Source organism: Anguilla rostrata, chromosome 13, assembly GCF_018555375.3.
Source record: "Anguilla rostrata isolate EN2019 chromosome 13, ASM1855537v3, whole genome shotgun sequence".
In the NCBI taxonomy this organism is placed as follows: domain Eukaryota; kingdom Metazoa; phylum Chordata; class Actinopteri; order Anguilliformes; family Anguillidae; genus Anguilla; species Anguilla rostrata.
This window is the reverse complement of record NC_057945.1, coordinates 14,938,736-14,962,815: the sequence shown is the minus strand read 5'-3', so window position 1 is coordinate 14,962,815 and position 24,080 is coordinate 14,938,736. Positions and strand designations below refer to the sequence as shown.

At 48.4% G+C, this 24,080-nt stretch overlaps 1 protein-coding gene across 5 annotated transcripts in view; it reads left to right on the top strand.

Annotated features, from left to right (window-relative positions):
• Positions 1–2,720: 2,720 nt before the first annotated feature.
• Positions 2,721–24,080, top strand: part of LOC135237691 (protein CBFA2T2-like) — a 37,136-nt gene continuing 15,776 nt past the window's right edge. The window contains exon 1 of one of the 5 annotated variants that reach the window (XM_064305054.1): positions 2,721–2,844. Coding sequence is in view for 1 of the 5 variants with exons in the window: in XM_064305050.1 (XP_064161120.1) it covers positions 2,984–3,011 (28 nt within the window). In the remaining 4 variants the exon portion in view is untranslated. The other 4 variants (XM_064305050.1, XM_064305053.1, XM_064305051.1 and 1 more) reach the window with 4 other exon arrangements.

Sequence of the window (24,080 nt, the reverse complement as noted above, 5' to 3'; positions counted from 1 at the left end):
TCATGGGTTTGAAAATCAGGGAAACCGCTTGTATGAGGGGAAGAGTGTAGAACGATAACAGACCGGTGGCAAGACCCTGCTATCACACCCCCCCACCCCCCCTCACACACACACAAGCGGCAACACCTGCTTTGAGGTCACTGTCATCTGTGAACTGGGTAAAGGTGTACCCAGGGGGGAGGGGGCGGGGTTTGGGTTAAGCCACCAAACAAAGAGCGGGCGACCTCCATCTGTCCACTCGTCATCTCCCTGATGATCTTGACCCCCAGCCTGCCCAACCCCCGATAATGGCAACAATGCCCTTTCCACTGTATCGCATTCAAATGATGGGGTGATGGGCTTTGATACAAGGGATTTTTTACTCTTGAGAATTAACTAGGCGTCTACCATGTGACTTTAAGCAAAAACCCCCTCTGCCCTATGAGGACTGCCACATCCCTTAACCCCCCCCCCCACTTTTTCCGCCGTTATTTGGACACGAGGGGGGCGACTTAAAACGGCGAGGACAGAAGGCGTGCTCCGGAACATACCGGGGCCTGACGGATACACTTAAGGCCTGGAAGAGTCAGCTGTCAGCAAGCAGGGCTTTGTTATTGCAGAGCAGAAGCTGTGCCACTCGCAGGCTGTCGCCCGGCAACAGACCTGCTGTTGGAAGTACAGGACTCTCCCACTGACCCAGAAAACAAAGACAGATCCAAACACGACGTCAAACTCTTCAGATATCATACATAATTATGGTTAAAAAATAATAATAATTGGCCAAAATTGCATAATTATGATTTCTCTATCTTGAATGATGCTTTTTTGACAAAATTCATTTTATATTTTTTCATTAACCGATTATGAAAATGGTCTCTTTAAAGGTAACTTTATGCATGCCCACAGCCAGACAGGATGCTATGACTACAACAGGAATTTTTCTGTAAAGATACCAAAAACCAATCTTCAGCCATCTTATGTCTAATGTCACATTTTGTTTCCCCTGTTTTGGGGTCTAACAATACTGAAAATTGCACTAAACCTTCAAACTGCGATATTTCTTGGGCCGTATGAACACACCTAGCAGAAGAACGGTCAAGAAAAATACTCTGTTGAACTCATTTCAAGAAATAGATATATGGGTGGATGGGTAAATAAATAATTTTATGACAATTCTACACATGGGCGTGGATGAAAACCCTCATCATTGTAATGTTTGATTGGACACAATGGAAGCATTGTTAAACCCCTCCATTTGATCAGACCACACTACAACACACAAAAACAAAATGCTCCAAATCAAACTCTCCCACTTTGTGTATTTATTAAGCTGAATTTCACATCGCCCCTGACATGTACATTGAGGAACTGTTTGAGAACCCCCCCCAGTCCACCCCCCTCCCAGGAAAGAACAGGGAGAGTTGAGACGACCTGCTTCGTCATATAAACTGGGTAATGGCTGGGGATGGCGGGTGTTAATTTGTTATTGTAGCCGAGCAGCTGTGCAGCATGCAGCAGCGAGCAGGTGGCAGCTTCGCAGGGGAAGACCGGAAAGGAGTCGGGGGGGGGTTTGTGCATGTACATGAGCACTGTGCATTAGGGGGGCTATGTGTGTTTGGTGATGGTGGGGTGTGTGTGTGTATGTGCACTGTACATGAGTGTGTGTGTGCATGTGTCTGTGTGCGTGTGTGTGGGGGTCGTGTGTGTGTGTGTTGTATCTATGTGTAGTATGTGCATGCAGAGTGTGTGAGTGACTGTGTGTGTGTGGGCACTGGTGTAGTGTGTGAGGAAGTGCTCAGGGGTGGGTGATGGTGTGTGGACTGCGTCAGTGTGGGTGGGGTGGGTTAGGGGTTCATCTGCATATCCAAATGTCCTCTTTGCACAGAACACATGACAACCTGGATAACAGTGTCCTTTAACTTCTCCTCAACATGTCAGTTTTTTTGGAATTTAGAGTCTGCAATGAGATTTAATGTAATGAAAGTGATAGCAGGATTAAAATGTATTCCATAACATCCATAACTCTCACGATGAGATATGGCTATGTCTTTTAAGGACAGAAAGCATTTATGTTTAAAATAAGAGCCAGTTCACACAAACTAATTGACATTATGAAGACAGTTACAGTATACATATAAAATGACTAGCATCCAACAAGTACTTTCATTGATACATGTCTCGTCTTACTTTACTGCTTGATAAGGTTGGGTTAAAAATCTGCCTAATGGCAAGGTAACCACGTCTTCAAGGTCAGAAAATTTAGCAACTGTTTTATTTGGTTTAGCAGGCTGATACTGCGAATACTTTAGCCGATCTTTCGCGACAAAGTTGTGCTGCGATTAATTTAATACAATACACTGTTTCACTTGAGATCAATGTGTTAGAACCCCTCATTGCCTTATCTAAAATACATTTAAAGTATCATTGGCTAATATTGGGATGGCAGGTAGTTTTGTAGTGTTTCCCTAAAGTTCGCAATATACTACCATTTTAATGCCCGTTTCCTTGTCGGTCCTTCATAGAGTGTTACAGCATTTCGTTATTCCGCATTTCTACACAAACAGTATTTAATAAATTTGTTTTATAGGTTTTTCGACAAATATTGCATTTACTCTTCCAACGACCGAATTAAATGTGATAGACCGACGTGTTTATTATTTTGCCGTATACAAATACGCGGCACTTGCCAGTAGCCTATTTGCATATGTCGCTAATCTCCTGTAACAATGAAACAATGTCCCCATCTTTTAGTTGGCAGCTGATGGATCCCAAGGTCCCTCCCCCTGGAGATTTTCTGTTGAAACCATCAGGGACGGACGAGCTGAATGTGGCAGCTTTACATTCGCTTCCACGGATTGTAGGCTGGTAAGCATCGGTGTGTACGGTTGTGAATGAATAGCTATTTAGCCTACTGGACAACGAAGTGCGCTTTAATTTCAATTTAAAGCGTGTAGACTCCGACCTGCGTAAACACGATTCCCAAGCTTTCAGAGGAGTCGCCGACATGGTTGGAATCCCGGGCGTTTTTCAATGTGAGTAGACATTGTTTTGGTTTTTTTGCCTATCGTGCAGGACTCTCGAAGTTGACGTTTTGTTTGGCAACTAACCGTAGCACATGGCCAACGGGCTTGATTATTTCTAGCAGCCTGCAGTCATAAACGTGTAACCCAACGCGTTCTACCAGAAGCGTTTTACGGCTCATGCTAACTCAATCTGGATTGGAATGGGAAATTAAAATTACCACATCTCGTTATTTTTACAACGACTGTCATACAAATATGAATGCAGTGGTGTTAGGAAAATACGTTGATTAGCGCTTCTGGTTGTAGTGATCGTGGAATTGGGCCGCTTTTCTCTGTTTTTATACATTGAGATTATTTTCTACACTTGTGGTCTATCCAAGGCACGTCTCCAGCCAAACTACATCTTTGGCTGGAGAACTAGAGACATGCTGATAGACAGCTGGCGCCACTGAGAGCAAGTGCCACTTTCAGTTACCCATATAGCTGCTTGGGAACACGCTATGCCACTGACATAGCCGTTTTGAAATGTGTGCGACCCCGCTGTCTTAAAATCAGTGTTCCGTGTAGTAATCCGTTAGCCAGAGATCGTGCAATGGGTTACATACTTGACTCAGTGACGCTAGAACCATGCATTTATGGCTACTTTCTCGTTCTTGACATGCAAATTAAGTGTTGTAAAGACTGACGGTCATTCACAAGAACAGTACTCCAACGAAACGAATGGTTGTGGAGTCCACGCCAAATGCCCTTGGTCTGCAAAAACTGAAGGTTTAGAACACAATTGGCCTTCCGACACAGGTAGCCTACCGCCCCATGTGTATGGACCATTTGCATAACTGACAGGTTAGCATAATTTAAAATATGCATTACATTTTGTGACATAATTCAACAGCTTTAATAATCATCAAATAGAAGTAGCCTACCCTGACATCTCAGCAAGACTCACGCAGGGATCACTTGCACGAGTTCCGCATTTTACTTCGAACAGTCCCCTTTCTACTGGGGATTAGTCCATCAGGCTAAGTTTTGCACCATATGGAGTTTAGAAGGCTTTCCAGACAATAACACCAGGCAGTCTAAATCTAGCAGGAGAAATCCCACCGCTCTCCTTGCCCCATGGGGAGGGCAAAGTCCTATTAAAGTGCATGTGAGGTAGCTACCATGCGCTTGGGGGCATTATTGTAGTGTTGTTTCTCCCGAGGCATGTATTTGTCCCCAGCGACCTTTCTCCAGACGAACGCTACATTTTGAACGACTTTGACATCGTTAATTATTTTTAATTATTATCAGCCGCTAGAGAGCAGCAGTGCTTCTGCACCACCTGGATTTTAATAATGACCAGATTTGTTTCTTAATTTTTGTTTGAATTATTCAAATGTTGCAGCACTGCCGCTGATACTGAATGTAATGTTCCCGGTGTCATTAATTCGATGCCGATTGATGGAAAACAAAAGCCTTTCGTTGTTAATATTTTTATTTCGTATTAACATACATAGTATAAATACTATACATGTAACGTACTCTTGTGCTGTGCTCAAATAGGCTATTCGCAGCCCTGTTGTCACGCGATGTTTACCGAATAGATCGAGGTTATTGAAATAAGTGCAAACCGGGATCTAATATCAAAGGGGGAAATAGATTGTCTCTGGATTCAATCAAAACCAGGGAAAACATGTGCAGTTGGATCATGTATGGTTAGAATTTTCCTCCTCTTTTGGGACTGAGGGCAGCCAAACCACTGGCTTTAGGAAGAGAGAAATTAGGAGAGGCCTGCAGGTTTTCATTACCTAGCTAATTGGCTTTTGGCCCAAGAGCAGTCTGCAATCCAACCAAGAAGGCCCTTAGTCATTTGCGGGAATTTTTCATATTGGAGAGGGGCGTCTTGGACTAAATTCACCCTCAGTAGACTGCCTAGTAAGCTATATGCACAGTGTAAGTCTACTGGTCATCTGGTGGCGTCACGGGTAACTGGAGCGACATCAAGTATCAGTAAGACACCGTGCATATGCTACCATACGTAGTCGCCTTCATCCATTTTGCGTGGTAGCACGCGAAAATACTAGAATTCGCCCACGCAGTGTACTTACATTTGGGCTGAAGTGTTATTTATATAATTAAAACCTCAAAACTTATTCTCTTAATGCCGTTTGCACTCCCAATATACAAACCGGCTCGTGGTCCTATTTGGAATGCCTGGGTTTTCTCTGTCCATAGCTACAGAGCAGAATGTAGCCTACTACATTTTGCACTTTTGTACGTCGCTTTGGATAAAAGCGTCTGCTAAATAAATATAATGTAGTGACCCATTGTCTTTGCGGAAACGTGGATAATAAACATGAAAATCACATGGAAATAATGATTTAATGAACGCACAAAATAAATGCTCTTGTGATGTATGCTCCATCGTCGTGGTGGCAGGAAATCAAACTCAACTGCCTCCTGCCATCCCATCCGTTTAGCCGGGCTACCCATGGTGCTATCAGACATTCAGGTCTGATAAACATGAGTCAATCCGCTGGGCGTCTTTGGACGCGCGGGCTGTCAGGTGGCGTCTGTTTCGTAAAGATTTGCAGTCGGTTTTGAGGTTCATATCCCCTCGTAGCGCTAGGTGGTTGTTGCTGAAGCAACTCAAAGCAGGAGCTGATTGACTGTCCTGAGAACGGCAAATTAATTGACAACAGGCCCGCACAGCTGTTTCTTGTTGCGACGCGCAGCGTGTCGGGGAGGGGTTGATTGTATCCAGATGTGTACTTCTTTGCCTTGCCCGCCCACAGCCATTCGCTGGAATGTCAATCTGGAGGAGATTGCAGCCCGAACACTGTCCACAGTTTGTAAGTCGTTTTTTTTTTCTTTTAATATGCATACATAATCTGTATGTTGGCCTAACGTTGAATCAGTTCAAAGGGTCTTCTAGTACCTGGCAAAGGAATGTAGGGTCTTTTAAGTAGTAAATATTTTAACATCTAGTTAATTTCCACTCTAACTCTGAACTGATTGTTTTGATATTTTTTAGACTGCCTCAATAGTTTGTGAAACCAATTTTAAGGGTTGGATAGGTGTATTGTGTTTTTTTTTCTTCATGTGTCTTTGTCCAAATAGGAATAAAAATGAAAATGTTTTTGTTGCGTAGACATCCATAATCTATATTCATTAAGAGTGCGGGCTCCCGTTTTTCCTTTCTATGATTATCTATGAGAAGCCAACGCACCATTTATTTGTTATATAGCCTAGTTTGTTAAAAACTTCTTTGAGCGCATGGGTTGGTAATTCTTTTTTTTTTTTCATATAAAAGCTTATAAAATAATTTGCCCTGTGTTTTCTAACACAATTCGCCTCGATCCTTTATGCACATGAGTGGGAATTTCAGAGGCCTGTTTTCTGGAGGGTTTTGTATTTTTTTGCCCTTTGTATGAGGACATTGATGTAGAACAATGGTAGTAGTCACCCAGAGGTAAATTAGAACGGTCACAGTTGAACAGGGGGCTGAATGGGACGCAACATGTGCTCAGAAAGGCACTCTTATCTCCACATTACGCTCTTAAGAGAAAGAAAAAAGCTCTCACCATTTTGAAACAAAGGCGGGCCTGGATTCGTCTATCCTTATTTCTCTTGCTGTTTTTCCCTGACATTTGCCACAATCGCTTTCTCCGTGGGCGGCTAGAAGGGCAGCTGAGCTGCGCGCTCGCAGGCCGCGCCTTCCGTGGCCGAAACCCCCGCTCGCGCTCGCCCTCTGAGAGCCACCGAAGGCTAATGACAGCGGCGGCATTCGGCGGGCGAGCTCTTTGACGCGCCCGGCTCCCTCGCTGGCAGGCGGGCTTCTCTCACCCACGCTGCCCTTCGCGTGCCGCCGCGGCCGGCTGAGCGCGCCGCTTTGTGTGTGCAGTTTCTGTTCTCCTCAGCGCTTAATTCCTCTCAAGTGTGAACTTGGCTCTGGTTACAGCAGTAGGCTTATTCTAGACTTTGCCGTTGTGCCACGGCTGCGTTTCGAAGGCCGCTCTATGAGAAAATAATAATATTTATAAAAACCCTGGTTTAAAATACCATATCAAGGATCACTTTTATGTTGGTTAGGGTATACTTGGCATGTCCAGCTAAAAAAAATTCTATTAATACATTCTTAAAAATGTCTGAGCCTACATATTTTCAGGGAACAGGCTAATGTGCTCCTTAAGCTGAAAACAGGTTGTTGTTGTTATATTCATACAAAAACAAGATGCATTCTTATGTAATGCTGCTACGAAATGAGTGCATGCTTTTAAAGGTAACTGTTCGGTTTATGTCAGCGTGAGCAAGCGAGACCAAAGAGGTAATTTCAGGAAAAACTGGTCAGTCTGCGTGACAGCAAAACGATGTATTTGTGAAAGAGTCAGGTGTCTGTGCGGCGCCAGGTGTTTTGGGAAGTGCACGTGTGCACTCTGTTTGCCTTGGGCTCTATCACTGAACAGACTCTCAGGGGCTGTGTCTGCATGTGCGGTTTAAAAATCGCAGGTGCTGGGTTGAACTGAAATGACCGTGAGAAACGTCCTTCGCCGAAACTTTCTCTGGCCTATAAGATCAAACCTAATGAGCTTTCTTTAGTGTGTAAGAAGGAATGGTGCGGGATTAATTGTATTTGAGAGATGAGGGCCCAAACCACAAATATACCCGTGTTCTGATTCACTTTTACTATGTTGAAGGAGGTCTGTCTTAACAGTATAACCCAGCAGTCCTGCTTCTGCTGAAGTTAGGTCACACTCAAAATCAATTAACACCACTTATTCTCTGAGCAGTAATACGTGACATCTCCTAGCTTCTGCGCTTGCACCCATGCTGGTATTCTCGCTTGAAAATTTCCCATTTCCCCCCAGCTAGCTACTCACACTATCAAATAAATCAGTTCTGCCATAGATAGCTTTGAACCTCTTCCAGGAACTGGGCCAGCAGCAGCAGCAGCAGTTGCTGCTTGGTTGTCAGGGAGAGAAAGGATTCGCACACCATTGTGGGTTAGCACCAGGGTTGCCAGATCGGGGGAAAATCCCACCCACATGTAGCCTCTTCAGAAATATTCACGAGGGACATTTCAGAGTAAAAATATGTGGGAGTGAATGATAGGCCAGGTATTTTAAAACGAGGTATGGGTGAAAGTTTTTGGGACACTTATATAAGAGCTGATCAAAGATGGGGGATTTTGCAGAGTATGTTGGGGGAATGAAAATCCCAGGCATCTGGCACACTGGAAAGCGCATCCCCTGACAAGCCTAAACAGAGCTGCCCCTGAGGCACGGGAAAGGCATTCAGAGCTGAGCCAAGAGCAAGACCTTATCTGCAGGCCTGTAATTGAGTCCTTGAAAAGCCCCACAGGCCGGCCAGGTGTTCACAATGCACGCTCCAGATGAGACACCTGCAAAACACAGGTGTGGCCGTCGCCGGGCAGAAGCACAACACAGCTGCTGTGGCCCCGAGGGGTGGGGGTTGGGGTGAGGGGGGTTAGAATGGGATCAGCTGCAGGTGGAGGAAGGAAAACACAAACTGTAATCCCTTCACCCAGAAGAGGAGCTTCTCGCCGGGGGTGTCGTAGCAGAGCTTTGAGGAAGCACTGGGATGGACCCCCCCCCCTGCCTCTGATGTGCGTTTAATTTAATGCTTCTGCTGGTAGAATTCTGTCCATTTCTGTCAGAACATGAAGACCCATCTCTTCAGGAAATACCTCCCCTCCCCCCCTTCTCCACTCTGATTCCCATTCTCTTCCAGGTCTTCACCCTATCTACCCTACATTCTCTGATCCCAAAAATTCTTTTTTTACCTTCTCTTTCACATGTTAATTCTAGTGAGGGATTACCTATCGCTGGGGTGTTTTGGCGTGACCATTGTACTTCTCATTAATCATTTACTTGATGTTGGCGATTTAGGAATATAGGCCTTTTCCTTGGTAACACTCCTTGTAAGCCGTTCTGGATAAGAGCGTCAGCTAAATTTTAATGTCATTCTGATACAAGAGACACAATACCTTTTTAGCTTTTTGCAGTTCAAAAGTGGGGTTGTTTTCAGCCCCTATTCTAAGGAGCTCTAATTTACCATTGGTGATTATTTCTAATTGATTATCAGAATCGCTTACAGGATTTCCAATGCATTGCAGAAATGCTTTTCTAAATCTTGTATTCTTATTACTAACGCACACGTTAGCAGTGGATGACAAAGGGTGTCTTCAACCTGGTAACCTGCTTCCATGACAACGCATGCATCTCATGGAAGGGGCTACATTCCCTCAGACTGTGGCACCTGGCAGTGGCTAGGCAACTGCACAGTGATTCAATCACGTCTGCCTCAATTTGGTTACCTGCTGATATGATGGACGAGGAAGTGACCAGATATACCCATCATGCATCAGATACCCTCCCCTTCCCAGCCTATCCGGTGGCCAGGGTAACGGGTAAATGCCCTGGTGAGAGCAGTGTGCTCTCTGGGGGTCTCGTGTGGGCGTTCAGCTCGGTTATGCCATGTCTGTGAACATATTTCTCCCGGCGAAGCATATGGAGTATACATTGCTTTTTTAAAAATCTCCTGTAGAGTTCAGCAGCCCGTCTGTTTTTCCTGGTTGCTTTTCTCATTTTGAGTTTGCATTCCAGTCCTGAGACGACGTCCCAGTTCTAAACACCGCCAATACTTTATCAGCCCATTTCTAAAATTGCTCTGAAAGGGATCCTAAGAAAATCGCAGTCTGAGTTTCATTTTGAGTCGGTCCCTGAGATAAAGTATCGGTGGTGTTTAGAACTGGGACGTTATCAGCCCGTTTCTCAAACAGCTCTGAAGGAATCCTTAGAAATTTGCAGTGGCAAACCATCCGGATCTTCCTGATCGTTCAACATCATTTTGTCATGGGTTTTTCAAGCAAGGATGCATATGGGAGGGTGTTGAAGTGACTTCTATGTGTAGGGTAAAGATCGGAAACATTATTGTTTGTTGTCTTGAAGACAATTCTGTTTGTGTGTGTTCATATGCGTGCGTGTGTGTGTAGAAACAAGCTCTCTCTCCTCAAGTCCTTTTTTTACCGCAAGTACTTGCTTACGAGGAGGAGTCCACTTTACGTGCTGAGAGTGTGGTTTGACTGGCACAAGGCACAAAACCCGACCTGCGTTTTTCAAAATGATATACTTTTAATAATGAGTATATTTGGGGTTTTGGAGAGATGGTCTGTTAGCTCTATCTGGTATATAGTTTTACGGGGGTAGAGAAGGGGGCTATTGAGTGCTGTTTACTGGATTATTTAACCATTGAGCGGGGGGTGGGGTGGTGGGGGGCGGGGCTGGCGTTGGGGAGCTTGGCGCTCTTCAGTGGAAACTTGTGGAAGAAGCAGCCAAGCGAGCGTGTGACCCACCTCGCATAAATTTTGGAGAAGCATGGAGACGGGGCTGCATGTACGCGCGCAGACACGAACGCAAAAAAACACGCGTGCAAACAAAAAAAAAAACACGCGTGCAAACGTGCACGTAGAAACCCGTGCAAATGCGTATGTGCACAGCTACATGTGTGACCGGACGCACAAACACGTGCACGCACAAATATGCATGCACAGACATGTACGAACGCAGAGGCACATGTATGCGCAGATACATACGTACTCACACACACACGCACACACACACACACTGAGTCCTCCCCTCTCCCGGAGTGTAAGGAGAGATCTGACGGTTTTCCATGGGTGAGTAGGCGGGTCAGGCCTTACTTAAACTAATCGCTCCCAGCAGTGTTGAATAGCCAGACACTGTGGAGCCGTGGGCTGAGGTTTTGGAATGCCACTGCCGGCTCAATGCCTGCCTTTCATCCAGAAGGGAGGAGAAGGGGGGAACAAGAGGGGGAAGAAAGGCAGAAAGAAAAAAACCTGGAGCCATTTGTTATGGGTAATATGGGGAGGTGGGGGGGAGGCGGGGGGGGGGGGGCACAATGGCGTTGTATGCCTGAGCCCAAGAAGGGGGCAAGATAGTAGCCAATGACATTTAGTTTTAGCCTGCGGCAATCTCAGTATGTGTTTAACGTCTTGAAGATGAGATGTGAATGAGAGTTTAGTGTGCGGACAACAATGTTTTGGGGGGGCGGGGGAGGGAGGGCATTGGGATATTTTGGGGGGGGGGTGGTGGAGAGTTGGTTGTTGTAGCAACACAATGAGCTGTTCTGAAAGCGAAGGGGGGTCCCCTATTCAGGGTGCACCGCAGTGCTCAGTTTGGCGCCCCCCTCCCCCCCATTGGTGGCGTTGGTGCTACAGGTGGGCGGCGAGCCCCCATGACCAAACGGCCGCTTTTCCACAAAATGCGATTTTCTCCGTAAGAATTCCGCTGCCCTTCTCACGCGGGAGAAAATAAAGAAAAAGGGGCCGTTCTGGGTTTTCTGGGGGTGGGGACTCTGCACATGCTCAGTAGAGAATACCCCGCCCGCCGCTGGGTTTTTAAGCAGTGAAAGGGTTTTTTTTGTGTGTTTTTTTGGTTTAATTTTCTCACGTCTCAGGCCGGTACCTGGGAAGAGCCGGGGCCTGGGCCGCGAGGGGGGGAAGCCCACAATCGCTCCCCTTGCGGCATCGGGGAAAACCCGGCCCCGAGACGCGGCGAGCGGGAACGGGGCCAGCGAGCGGGGTGCTTTGGCTGCGCCTCGGCCGCGTGAATAATGAAAGACGCGTTGGGCCCGGGAGGGAAAACGCGAGCGATCGTCTTTTAGGGCGCCGATGGGAAAACTGCGGAGATGAGAGGCTCCAGCGGTACGATCCGGGCGGGACAGCTTTTTTTCATTAACATGACCACTTAGGGGAATTTGTCCTCCATATTGAAATATTGCGCATCTTATGCGCACATTTTTTAAACCACTCATAACATGCAATTTATGTATGACACAAGATTAATATAAAAATCAAAGTTGACGTGTGATGGGCGTTCATTCTATACTTTTTTGGTGTTTCTTGCTTTACTTCAATGAACAGATTTAAGCAAATGTTTTGATTATTTTGTGGAAAACTGAAAAATAATCGAGCACTTGCTTAAATCTGTTCATTGAAGTAAAGCAGTGAAAGCAGGTTAAATGTCCAACTCCCCTCGCACTTTATCATTTGACACCTTCGATGAAATGAACATTTATACAATGGATACAGGATACAATATTTACTCCCCTTTCTGCCTGTACGGTCAGTGGCACAACACAACACGCTCAGTTAAGGCATGAACACGCACTGACGCAGCGCTGAGCAGCAATTCATAGTGGGAACGCTAGGACCCCATTGTGGGGGCCCTGGGCCCCTCTGTGCCATGGTCCCAGCCACTCCCGGGGAGGGCGGGGGGGGGGGACTCTCACCCCTCTGGTCCCTCTGAGAGACCATGAATGAACTGGCCCATTTAGCCACTAAAACCAGGCCGTCTTTTGAGGGAAACCTTCACACCACCGGCGTGGCCGCGCACACAGCCTCTTGATAGGATTGCTGGGCTACCTTTGTGATGGTAATGGTCCCTTTTTTTTGATTTGGGAAAATTGCTGTTTAGGTTACCACGAGATGGTCTCCGGGGCCCTGCTCCACATGCCAAACACGCAGGAGCCTGTCTGCCTCGTCGGCCGCCGCCCTACAGGCTCCGCGTGTCCCCCCCCCACCCCCCAGTGCTTGTGTGTTTCTGCATCAGCGCAGATGATGACGCCGCTGCCGTGGCCTGAATCTGGCCCAGATTGCAGCGCCAGGGCACCATGACTTCACTTACAGCTGATAGCACGGACTGATAATTAGCTGGTGATTTAAAACATTGGCATCCCCCCTTGTCGTCTGGCAGAAATGAATTAGGCGGTTTACACTGAGTAAATATTGAGTTATTTATTTGGGAAATATACCTGTATCCTTGTTGGAAATGAGTAGTTTTAATGGTGTACTTTCTGGAAAATTTCCTTATAATAGCCAGTTGTTTTTTTATCATGAGTTGAATGTCTGTGGGCGGATAGGTGGGTTGAAAGCATTGCATTTTCCGTCTTGCTTGCGAAGCTAACGTTCCCTTTCAAGAGCGCTACTTGTCCAATCCCATGCGACCTTGCGGTTCTAGGAGGCTGAAAAGATGCGTGTCCACAACTGCGAAAGAGCCTATCAGCGATTCTATGAATTGCTTTTGAATCAGATACTTTCTGAACTTCATTAGTGTAAGTCTACAGTAGTCGGACCATCAGTCCGACAATCTACCCAACGTAAACATTCACTTACAAATGAAGTATGTTGATCACTTAGGCTAATTCGTAATGCTAACCATTCTAGTCTTTAGCAATGCAGCAGACGTCCAGGTGACGAATGCTATTAATTGCTGAGTGGTGACCGGGAAACAGCAATCAGGCTGCTATTGTTCCACTTACTGTAGAGGTGAAGCGAGCCATCAATTACAGACTGACGTTCAGGAATGGAAGATCAATCATTCTTATGATTAACCTAAACTACGAACGTGTTGTAGCAGACAAAGACCAATAAAAGGCATAAAAAGGTGTCCTTGTTAACAGACGTGATTTAGACTGACTGCATTAATTTTCATTAAGCTCGAGGGGCGCGTCTTTTTTTTCCATACCCTACCGTGATCTAGCCCCCAGGTATTTTTTTTTCTCCTATCCCCTTCCACGCAACCTTCCCGAGGAGGACAGAGAAGCGAAATAATGATTTTTCCGCCCCTTGCCCTCCTCAGCCTAATCTGCCTTTGAGCTCCAGTCTCGGTGCGCGAAGCGGTCGCTGTAATATCGTGTTTATTTTTCTAAAAGTAAATGTTCCCGGGCCTGCGTTTGAACAAAACCAGATGGCGAGGGTTCGCTGGGACGTCTCATTCTGTGGGTAGAGAGAGGGCTTTTCTCCTGCAGTAAGTTCCAATGGTTTGCAGCTGCAGGACGGAGTTAAAGTGAAGTGATTCCATACGTCCGCTTTCTAGTATCGATTTCTTTGACAAAATAAACACAGCGCTGTTTCGTGCGTTTTTAAAACGTTACCCCTGCGCAAAGCCAGGAAGCCGGCTGCACTGCGGTTCGCGGCGCCTCTGAGAGTAGCCTACGTTACCCGCTGCGTAGTTGCCCCCGCTTGTCTTCAGTGGCATGGCCACCCAGCTGCTGCACCAATGTCCCAAGATGCTGGCTCTGGTTCAACTGTAGGCCACTTTAGTAGCTTCGGCTGGCCTCTTCCTAAGGACTTCCGATTATGCTCGCCCTCTCTCTTGCTCTCTTTGCAGGGGCATAGGCTTAATGTTTTATGGAATTTGAATATGACGCTAAAGCCACGCTCGCGGTTGGTGTCTGGACGTAAGGCTCAAGACTGGAAATGTGGATGCTGTGGCTCGTTGTTGTATTGAGTTTAGGTGCTACTTTACTAGCGTCGCAGATAATAAAATCCTGCTGTTTATATAAAAGCGTAAAACAAGGCCAGAACGCTGGACGACGGGCCCTGCTGAGCAAATGAAAAACAATCAACTGGTGTCATTTAAAAGCAGCAGGACTGCAGCTGACTGTAATTTTATGACTTGAACTCTAACAGGCTTTAGGTTTGTGCATTCCAGAAAACAGACCTCAGCATTTAACCTTTCACAGTGTGTAACAATTGCACGTGAAAACAAGTGAGAGTAGCATTCCCTTACCTACCGTCATAGTCCTCCCATTTACCCTCACTGAGTAGGCTGCATGTGGTACGTGCATGCATGTGGTCACTCACATTTATTTATTGTCAAAGTACAGTGTGTTTTACTTGTATAAGCTGGCGTGAGTGGGCATGCACGTGCGCACGCACACACATACACACACATACACACACACACACACACCAGTGCAGCCGAGTGTTTACTGGAATGTTCTGTTCTCTGCTTTCTGCGAAGTATGGCAGTAAACAACCAGTGGCAACCTGCTGTGGAGGTCTGACCGGAAAACCGTGACCACAAGTGCAGACGATTGCAGAAGCCAAATGGACCCGCACCGTCGCTGCGTCTGCGCACCTACGGTGTCACTGGCGCAAGCAGGGCCTGGGCTAAATACCCCATTACGCTTTATACCGCAGGCGATGGATAATAAACAAAAAGAAAAACTGGCTGCACTTTTATTTTTCCTCAAAGGGGCTGCTCCTTTTCAGGGAGTGCATAGTCAATAAAACAGAAAAGACTTTTCACTGCTGATTTATTGTTACGAGTGAATCAGAAATCCCTTGCCTATAGTTTTACATGCTAGGAGAGAGGTCACCAGGTCAGCAGAACTAATATTTGGAGTGTAGTTACGTCTGCACTGCGGCCAGATTAATCAATCAGACTCTTCCCCACGTACTCCACAATCAGTAGGGGGAGGCTATTTCATGGATCACTCTCTCTCTCTCTCTGCAGACACATCCAGCAGCTGTACACTTTGGATTAGAACCAGGCAATCCAAGTGCTATTCAGGGGCCGAAACAAAACGTAAAAATGAATAAGAATAAAAAGCACGGCCGTGAAATCACAAAAAGTCACTATTTTTGTGACTGAGAACGGCAGTTAACCCCCCCACCCCCACGTTTGGAATTGGCACGGCTTTTGTTTTGCCCGTGCGTGCCAGAGCAATTAGTTATGTTAATTACGAGGCCCGTCGGTAAATACATTAAATAGATTAGCAGCAGATTGGCTGAGTTCCACGGAGGGGGGGCGTGGCCTCGCCCGTGTCGTCAGCCTGGCAGCCAGCCCTTGGAAACAGAGGAAAGTGTCTGTGAGAGAAAAGGTGGGGGGGAGCGGGGGGGGAGGTGCTGGCGAGAGAGAGAGAGAGAGAGAGAGGTGGGGGGAGGACTGGTCTGCTTGGATATCCTTTTTCCATCTGGGACCCATCTGTGTTTCCTTGGCTTTGGCCGAGCCGCTCGGGCTGCGCTGGAGCTCACATATGTGGGAACGCAAACACATGCCTGACATATGAAGGCGTGGAGAGAGGGGAGCGAGAGCGAGAGAGAGAGAGAGAGCGAGAGAAAGCAGGAAGGAGACAAACGTGCTGCAGTCAAAAAGAGAGAGGCGAGCGACTGAGCCACAACAGGGAGGAGGTGAGGAGCAACATGTTCTGCTTCTTTCTTTCTGTGTGTGTGTGTGTGCGTGCGTGTATCTGTGTGTGTGTGTGTGTGTGTGTGTGTGTGTGTGTGTGCGTTTTCTATAATGCCATTTACTGTGTCCTAGCGGGCTGACATTTTGTCGCCCCAGGCTCGTTATTTCATCTCTTTAAGGAGAGGCTTGCGGAGAGAGTGTTTTTTAACTGAAAGAAATGTCGAGAATTTGCTGTTTTGGCTGCTCTGTCCATTTGAAACTAGTGCTATTTGTAACCTTGGTTTCTCTTTTCTGAAGCGATGGTCCATAGATTTTTTTTAATGAGCTGAATATTGTTGGATTTAAAAAATACCAACGGTTGTCTTTGCAAATGACACTGTTTTTCATGGAGAAAGTACGTGCCCTTTGATAGTCGGTGTCATTTTTGCATCCAGAATCTGCGCATAAAGTTCCTTCCATGTGCAGTGTTCAGATGCCAAGACGGGGCAGATCTATCAGTTTGTTTACCGATAATTCATTCCCCTTGTAAGTGTGGAGCGATGCAGTTGGTTGCCAGGGTTGCTACTGATTATTTTGTCAAAAATGAGAATTAAAAAAAGAGAGGAGGGGAGACGGGGGCATGCTGCTCATCTCTTTCTTGAATGGCCCCTTGCGTATGCCAGGTTTTATTCATCGCTCTTCCATGGGTCTCGGAGTGCACTGAGCTCCGCGGTATTAACTCTGCCAGGACGCCCCTGCTTAAAGTCACTGAAAAGCACCTCGGGCTGCTTCGCTAAGTGGCATCAGCAGTTGTCTTCACATTGAAAGTGAAATTTACAATCGGGGCTTGAAAATGATATTAGTTTCGATGGGGAATAGAAACTCGGGGGGGGGGGGGGGGGGTTGGAGTTGTACATGCCGGGCAAACAGCAAATCAGCGGCTCTTTAATGAGTGAAACCTGTTGATGGGCTGGCTCAGGCTGCGCACCCCAGGTTTCTGCTCTGTAGGTGTGTTTTGGAGCTGAAGACATAATTGGAGGGTTTGCAGGTTTTGAGCAGGTCTCCTTGGCTACTGAAGAAGAAGTCCTGGTTGGGTTCACATCCTCCTGAACCCTTGAGATGGAAAAAGTTTGGGAAGGATGGGGGGGGGGGGGTTGGTGCAGGTAGAGAAGCAGAGCAGAGGCCTGTTTTTGATTCACCCCCTGAGATGGGGGTGGGAGTTGGGGGGAGGTGACGGCGGTGTCCTGGACAGGCTCAGCTCGGCGGGTCCGGCGCTGGGGTGGCTTGGCGGGAGATGGCGCGGCGGAGCCTCGGGGGGTGGGGGTGGGCGGGGCGGGGAGCCTGGAGATCGTCACTCTGACAGCGGCGGCCTGTCCTCTCTCTGAGCGCGCTCGCGTTTGGCACGGAGACGGCGCTACAGCCTCCCCGCTTCTGTCTCCGCTCCGCTCCCGCAGGCCGCCCGCGCTCCTGCACGTCAGCGCTTTCCACGCCTCTCACCCGGCGCGCAAGTCACGTTTTCTAAGACAAATACATGTAGTGCCTCGCTCAAGGGGTGCGACGACATTGCCGTGCCTCGGAATCAAACCTGCAACCTTTTTACAAGGGTTACAAGCCCAGCGTCTTAACCACGAAACGTCATTTCCATCGTTGTGTTAAAATGAAAGAATTTGAAGATATGTTAGAAAGTGCTGCATTACGCTTCCTTTATGCTTTTTGCACTTAGCTGCCCACACAACACGCTACATGTGCTCCTGAACAGTCCCTCCGCTGATTTACTCATTTAGATCACCACATCCCTGCCTCGGAGCTCTCTGAGTGGGTGTCTAATGGACTTCAAAGTGCTCCCGCAAGAAATTTATTGGAACCTTGATAAAGTTGTCGACGTCACGCGCAGTTGCCTGGTGAACTTTGACCTCTGCGGAAAGAGCGCTCGCACTCCCCGTCTCTCTCTCGGCGGGCGGGCGTTTAGGGTTTTTTTTATGTTGGCGGCGCCTGCGAAAGCGCGGGACAGGATGCAGCAGATCAGTTCCGGCCGCTGGACCGGGCGTACCGGTGGCTCCGTGGCCTGCCGGATTGGGGACCCGGTCCCAGTCAGAAACCGTCTCCGGCGGAAACGACCGTCTTACTGCGCGCGGGCGTGCGAGACTGAATGGGCCTTATGTCCCGGGGTGCTCCATTTTTGAAGGACCTCCTTCGGGACGGTACGGAGAAGGAGGCGAAGGACTAGCTGGATGTCCTGAGCGGGGGGCTCGGGGAAGAAGGCAGGGATTAGGCTAATGGCTTGCGCCCTGCTAAGTGACCCGTGAGCTCTCTCTCGTTGGAGGGACTGGTCGGCACAGAGGCTCGGTCCTGGATGAAACGAGGCTGGCTGTCGTAATGCGTTTGCCCCCTGGATGGCCTGGAGCAGGTCCTGATCACAGAGGCCTGGTAGTCCAGTGGACTGTACCTAAGCCTGTGTGTGTGGGGGTGTGTGTGTGTGTTTTCATACTGTGCTGGATTGGTCTGCACATCCCATGTCTTTGCAGGGTGTGTTTGTGTATGTACGCTTGCTGTGTGTGTGAGTCTGTGTGTGTGTGTATGCGTGTTGTGTGTACGTGTGTATATATGCGTGTGTGTATGGCGTGTACGTGTGTGTGCATGCATGCGTGTGTGTGTGTGTGCATGGCATGTAGCCTATATGTGTGTCTGTGTGCATACGCGTGTGTGTATGGCATGTATATATGTGTGTGTGCGTGAGTGTGTGTGCATGCGCATGTGTGTTTTGAATTGGCTAGGTGAACAAGGTACCCTTTGTGCAAGTACATACTGTGCCTCATAGGCCCCCCTGTCGTTAGGGTGAAATTTGTCAGGCAGGGTCGCGCAGGTAGACATGGAGACTGTGCCCCCCCCGCCCCTCGTCCCCATAATCTATCATCTCCTGACCTCCAGGGAGGGTGTTTGTCTTGGCCCCAGTCCCCAGTCCCCCCCCCCGCCACGTGACCGGGAGGCGCTGGTCTCCTAGACTCCTCCGCTCGGCTCCACGTTCTCTTTAACCCGTTCTGCTTTACGTTAGGCCTTCGCCCCCAGTCATGGGGTGGGATGGATGGATGGGGGGGGGGGGGGTGTTCCACGAGGAATGAATTACATTAAACGAAACAGGCCCCCAGACCACCAAACCTCACTGCCCGCTTCCCAGCTTTCTCCAGCACAACTGAAGAGTTATGGCACAAACGCTGTGTGATGAGTTATAGCGTAAGTTTCCATTTTTGAAGAAAAAGAGAAAACAAATTATATAAGTAAATCCTCCTACATGACACACAGACACACCTACCTATACACATAGGCACGCGTACACACACACACACACACACACCACACATTCACACAGGCTCTTTTATTCTTGAGCACAGCTGTCTTCCTTCCCTGTCTCTGTATCTTTCTGAAAGTGCAGAGCAGTGAGTTCAGGTTGGCCTCCTTGTGCCTCGACTCGCCGTCGGCTCAGCCAAACAGCTTGATGACACCAGCAGCCTGCTTCCTTAACTGTGTCTCAGCCAATGAGGGACTCGCTTCTGAGACGTCCTCAGGACGTCTTCAGATACGCTGTGGAGCCGTCCTCACTTGTCCTCACTTGCTGACAGCTGAACAGTAATGGATGTTTTGAGAGAGTGTGACCTGTTGGATCTTTGCAAATATTTGATAATCTTCAGATATATATGCATACGCACACGCTCTAAGCGTGTCTGCTAAGCGTTCTACGACCTTCCCTCCTCTGAGTCCACTAAGCCTTCTATGACATTCCCTCCTTTGAGACCGCTAAGCGTTCTATGACCTTCCCTCTTCTCAGTCCACTAAGCCTTCTATGACCTTCCCTGCTCTGAGTCCGCTAAGCGTTCTAGCACCTGGACGCGTCACGTCCTGGTTTCACTGGTTTCTGGTGACCGGCTCGCGTCGCGTTTCATAAGCGTAGCGTTTCAGACTCCCAGCTGTCCGGGTGGAGAATTTCACTGGGCCATCCGGAGAAACAAAAGGGGGTCTGCGGCCGGGTTAAGTGGATCGTCAGATCTTTGTAACGTTTGTCGGGTGAGCTCTCTTGACCTCTTCCCCGCGCGGCCGCGCCTGGCCTGTGATTCATGGCCGTTCGCGGCGCTGCGCGCGTCGACCGGTTCATGCGAGGTGGTCTCGTCTGTCGCTCGGATGAAAGGGCCGCGGGCGTGAGCTCCACCCGCGCCGTCTGACCTCGAACGCTTCGTGTAATTGCGCGGGATCGTCTTTCCGGGGGAAGCCTCGGGGTTGAGAGAGACGTGTGGCACGAGGGACACGGGTGACTGATTGGAGGGAGAATCGATTAGCCGCGGAGAGCAGAGGGGGACCGTAACACGGTGAGCCGATAAGCTGCTGGCTGGGCTGGCTTAACGGGGGTGGATTTGGCCTGCGTTCTGGTTCCCCGGTGCCGTCCTGTGTTTGAATGATCCTTACGCCACGTAAGGATCCTTACCCCCACCTCTGATAGGTGTCTGTTTGACTCACCTGGCCAGTGAACCACTTCACCTCCCATAATCCTCTCAGGTTTTGCAAGGTGTTCCTGAAGTCCAGTAGAATAGAACTAACTTGTCCAAGTTGAACTATGCGGTTGTTCCCTGTACTTGGACCGGTACTTCTCTCTAGGGGTTTCGTCATACTTGTTCCTGGTTATGGTTATACACTTTGTTGTACGTCGCTCTGGATAAGAGCGTCTGCCAAAAGCCTGTAATGTAATGTAATGTAATGTAACTTGTTTATGAAAATAACAAAATTTTGACAGATTATTTTTAAATATAAATGGCTCAATGAAATTTAACAATTTTAAATGGTTGGGGAGTGGATTGAAACTGAAGGAAGTGATCCTTGGATAACCTTCATTTTTAGGGATACTAAAGACCTTTTATCAAAGTCTTTTTCGATAGTCTGACCATAGTGCTTGTGTTATTGTTTACTTTGTCTTTTTTATTAATGCTCGCATTGAGGTAGTGGGAACTGGAAGAGGGTTTTAACTGGTGGCACTGACAGTTTTGGGAAGCGTGTCCACTTCGGCAAAAAGCCGCTCAACATTTGGTGAACCCAACCATGAGCTCCGCCAAGCGTGCCGATTCGAGTGCAGGTGGTGTTTACAGCGGTCAGGTAGAAAACGCCTGAGATTTGAATCTACCGAAGGGGAACAGAGAGACCCCCCCCCCCCGCCCACCACACCGCTCCAGCATTTCTGGCACGTAGGAGTGCGCGGGTGACCCAGGACATGGAGTTTGACGTGACCCCTTTGCACCCTCTCCACGGAAACCTCTAGTCTCTGAAGGGTTCGGTTGTCTCTGCGTGCCGCTCTCTCCGGTTCTGATGGGAAATATTTCAGCCATCTGGCTTCTGGCCCCGCTCGGGAAGACGCCAGTAATTGTTTTTCCATCCGCGATTATTTCACTGGCAATTGTAGCTCCGTGACGTCGCCGTTTATATTTTTATAATTGTTAGCAGAAGGAATTAGCTTGCTCTAAGAAAACTCGGCTCGCGGGGGTCCCGAGCTTGCAGTGTGCCCGTGGCGAAGGCGCACATTTAACATACAGGAACGGATTTAACGGCGACCCGCGCTCCTTTCTCAAACGTACCGTATTTATCTTGGCACCCGGCCAGATGGAGCGTCACTGCGAACACTGAAGCGTCTGTCCGAGCCAAGAAAAACACGCGCGGTAATTTTCAGCCTCGCGTGTGCGACGAAAACCAAGTAAATACCAAGGGAATTTTCATTTTTATTATTTTGGACCCGTCTGTTTTTAGCCACCCTTAACGCGCGAACTAATTTCTCCTCCACCCGCGCCCCCGCCCCCTTCCATCTGAAACGGAGCGCTGTTGCTTTTCTGGCCTGGTCTGAACGCGGTGAGTCGGACGGGCTGTGCCTAGCAGAACGCAGCGGAGGAGTCACTAAACAAACAGCCCCCTGTGGGCCCCCACGCCTTCGCCCGCAGAAACCCAACAGATGACTGCGCTCCGTCTTCACCTGCTCCCACCTGTGGTCACAGTTATTTATCTACAGTAGTGCTTATAGTAATGATAATGCTGCTACTAATGAAAATGATGACGATAATTATGTTTATTGTTATTATTGTTGTTGTATTTAATTTAATTATAAAAAAGTGAGATTCATACTGACCGCTGGGGTTGGGGACAAGACCGGGGAATGGCGAAAACTGGAGACTTGGACTTTTAGAGGAATTATCCGGAACATATCACAGAATTAGAACTTGGCATTTATATGCAATTGGAGCTTGGCTCGAAGCTGGGCTCAGTTTAGCGTGGCTAATGTATATGAATTCAGTGGGCAACGGCAATGGCGATTTTACAAATAGTACTTCAAGCCAGAGTTTTCCTTGTGGTGTCATTCGAGGTGACGACCTGCTCTTCTCCCATACCGTCACGAAACGCCAGCCGCAGCTGCGTGTCCTCAGCCACAGGGATGCTAATGACGATTGATGTCACTTCAGTAATCAACCAGCTGATTCGCGTTGATGGAGATGGTATTGTTTGAATCTGCGAATTGAATTAGGCTATTTCTTGAAAGACGGGTACAGTCTCTGGGGGAGTTGATTTATGGGGGTGGAGTAGCTCATGGTGCATAAAGTATCCAGCTTTATTTGTTTTCGGGAGGGGAAAAAAAGGAACCCTTCTGCCACATTTTGACCCTGTTCACTCAAATGTTTCATCAAAATAAAACACTTCAGCCTGACATTCAGCAGACAAGGACCACCTAATGAACAATGGTGTGCTTTCGACAGTAACTCATCAGTGTTACAGTGTTTTCAGTGAGTTCAGCCGATCTGCAAATTATTAACTCCCCGCAATCTTTTGTCTGTTATCTTTTTGTCTTGGTCAAGAATTCCTTCTCGACTGCAGTCCATCTTTATTTGAGGTTCATCTGGAGGGCAGTCGATGGTCTCGAAGGATTATCCTGTTGTCAAAATGTAGTCAGAAAGAGAGTGGTAGAAATGGGCATGATGTAGGTTTGAGCTCATCGCAGAGCTGACACCATGGGCTCATTCTGTGAACGAACCACTGGAGTGGGGTGGGTGGTGGGGGGGAACAAACCACTGGGGTCGGAGGGTGGGTTGCAGAACAAACCACTAGGTTGGGTTGGTGGGGGGATGAACCTGTGTTTGTTGTCTCCTTTTCCGGGGGGAAACAGAAACCTGTTGCTTTATTTTGGGAGAGGGGAGAGAGAGAGGGGGGTGGAGAGAGGGGGAGTGTGTGTGTGTGTGGGGGTGGGGGGGGGCAGGAACAGATGTGCCGCGCATTGTCGCTGCGTGCGGACGGGCTGGGGCCAGGTGCAGGCTTTGTTTGCACCCAAGTCCTCTCTCTCTCTCTCTCTCTCTCTCTCTCTCTTTCCCTGCCGTGTTCCGAGTCTCATACCCCCCCCCCCCTTTTCCTTTCCCTTGAAAACACATTGTCTCTCGCTTGGAAGAGAACCCTCAGCCTTCTGTCCCCTTCTCCTGTCACAGGTGACTGTTGGAGGCCCCAGCTGGTGAGTTCTTGCCCGATTAGATCCATATGGTGTTGGGGGGTGGGGTGGGGGGGCGGAAGGGGTGGGGGGTTTCTTCGGCAGCACACAGGCTAAGGAGCTGAGGGCTTAACCCTGTTGAGTCTCCGGCCTTGGAGGCCTCTTTTCTGAACAGATTTTTTTGTGGGGGAAAGCCCCGAGGCAGCGCAGACCCTGGCTGCCTTTTGTTCTCGCTCTTCAGCCACCGCAGGCTTTTCACAACACGGCGCTTCGGGTCCTTTAAACGAAGGAAGGGTGGGTGTTTCGCAGAAAAAGGTCCGTGAGCTGTTTCTCCGCAGCCAGTCAGAACTGTGGGAACGACGAACCCAGCACGAGACGGTCATATCGTTTAACGTAAACAAACAAAAAAAAAAAGAAACGAAAGCCGATCTTTAGCGTTAACGGATGTGTCCGTGGGTTGGCGGCTCCGTGGCGCGGTAAGGGTTACTCTCTCCTCCGCCGCGGTTGAACTGAGGTCTGGAGGACCGGGGCTGGCCCCGTGCCAAGGCGGTCTCCCGCGGCGATGACACCCGCTGAGCGTCCTGGGAAAGCTGTCAGACTCAGAGA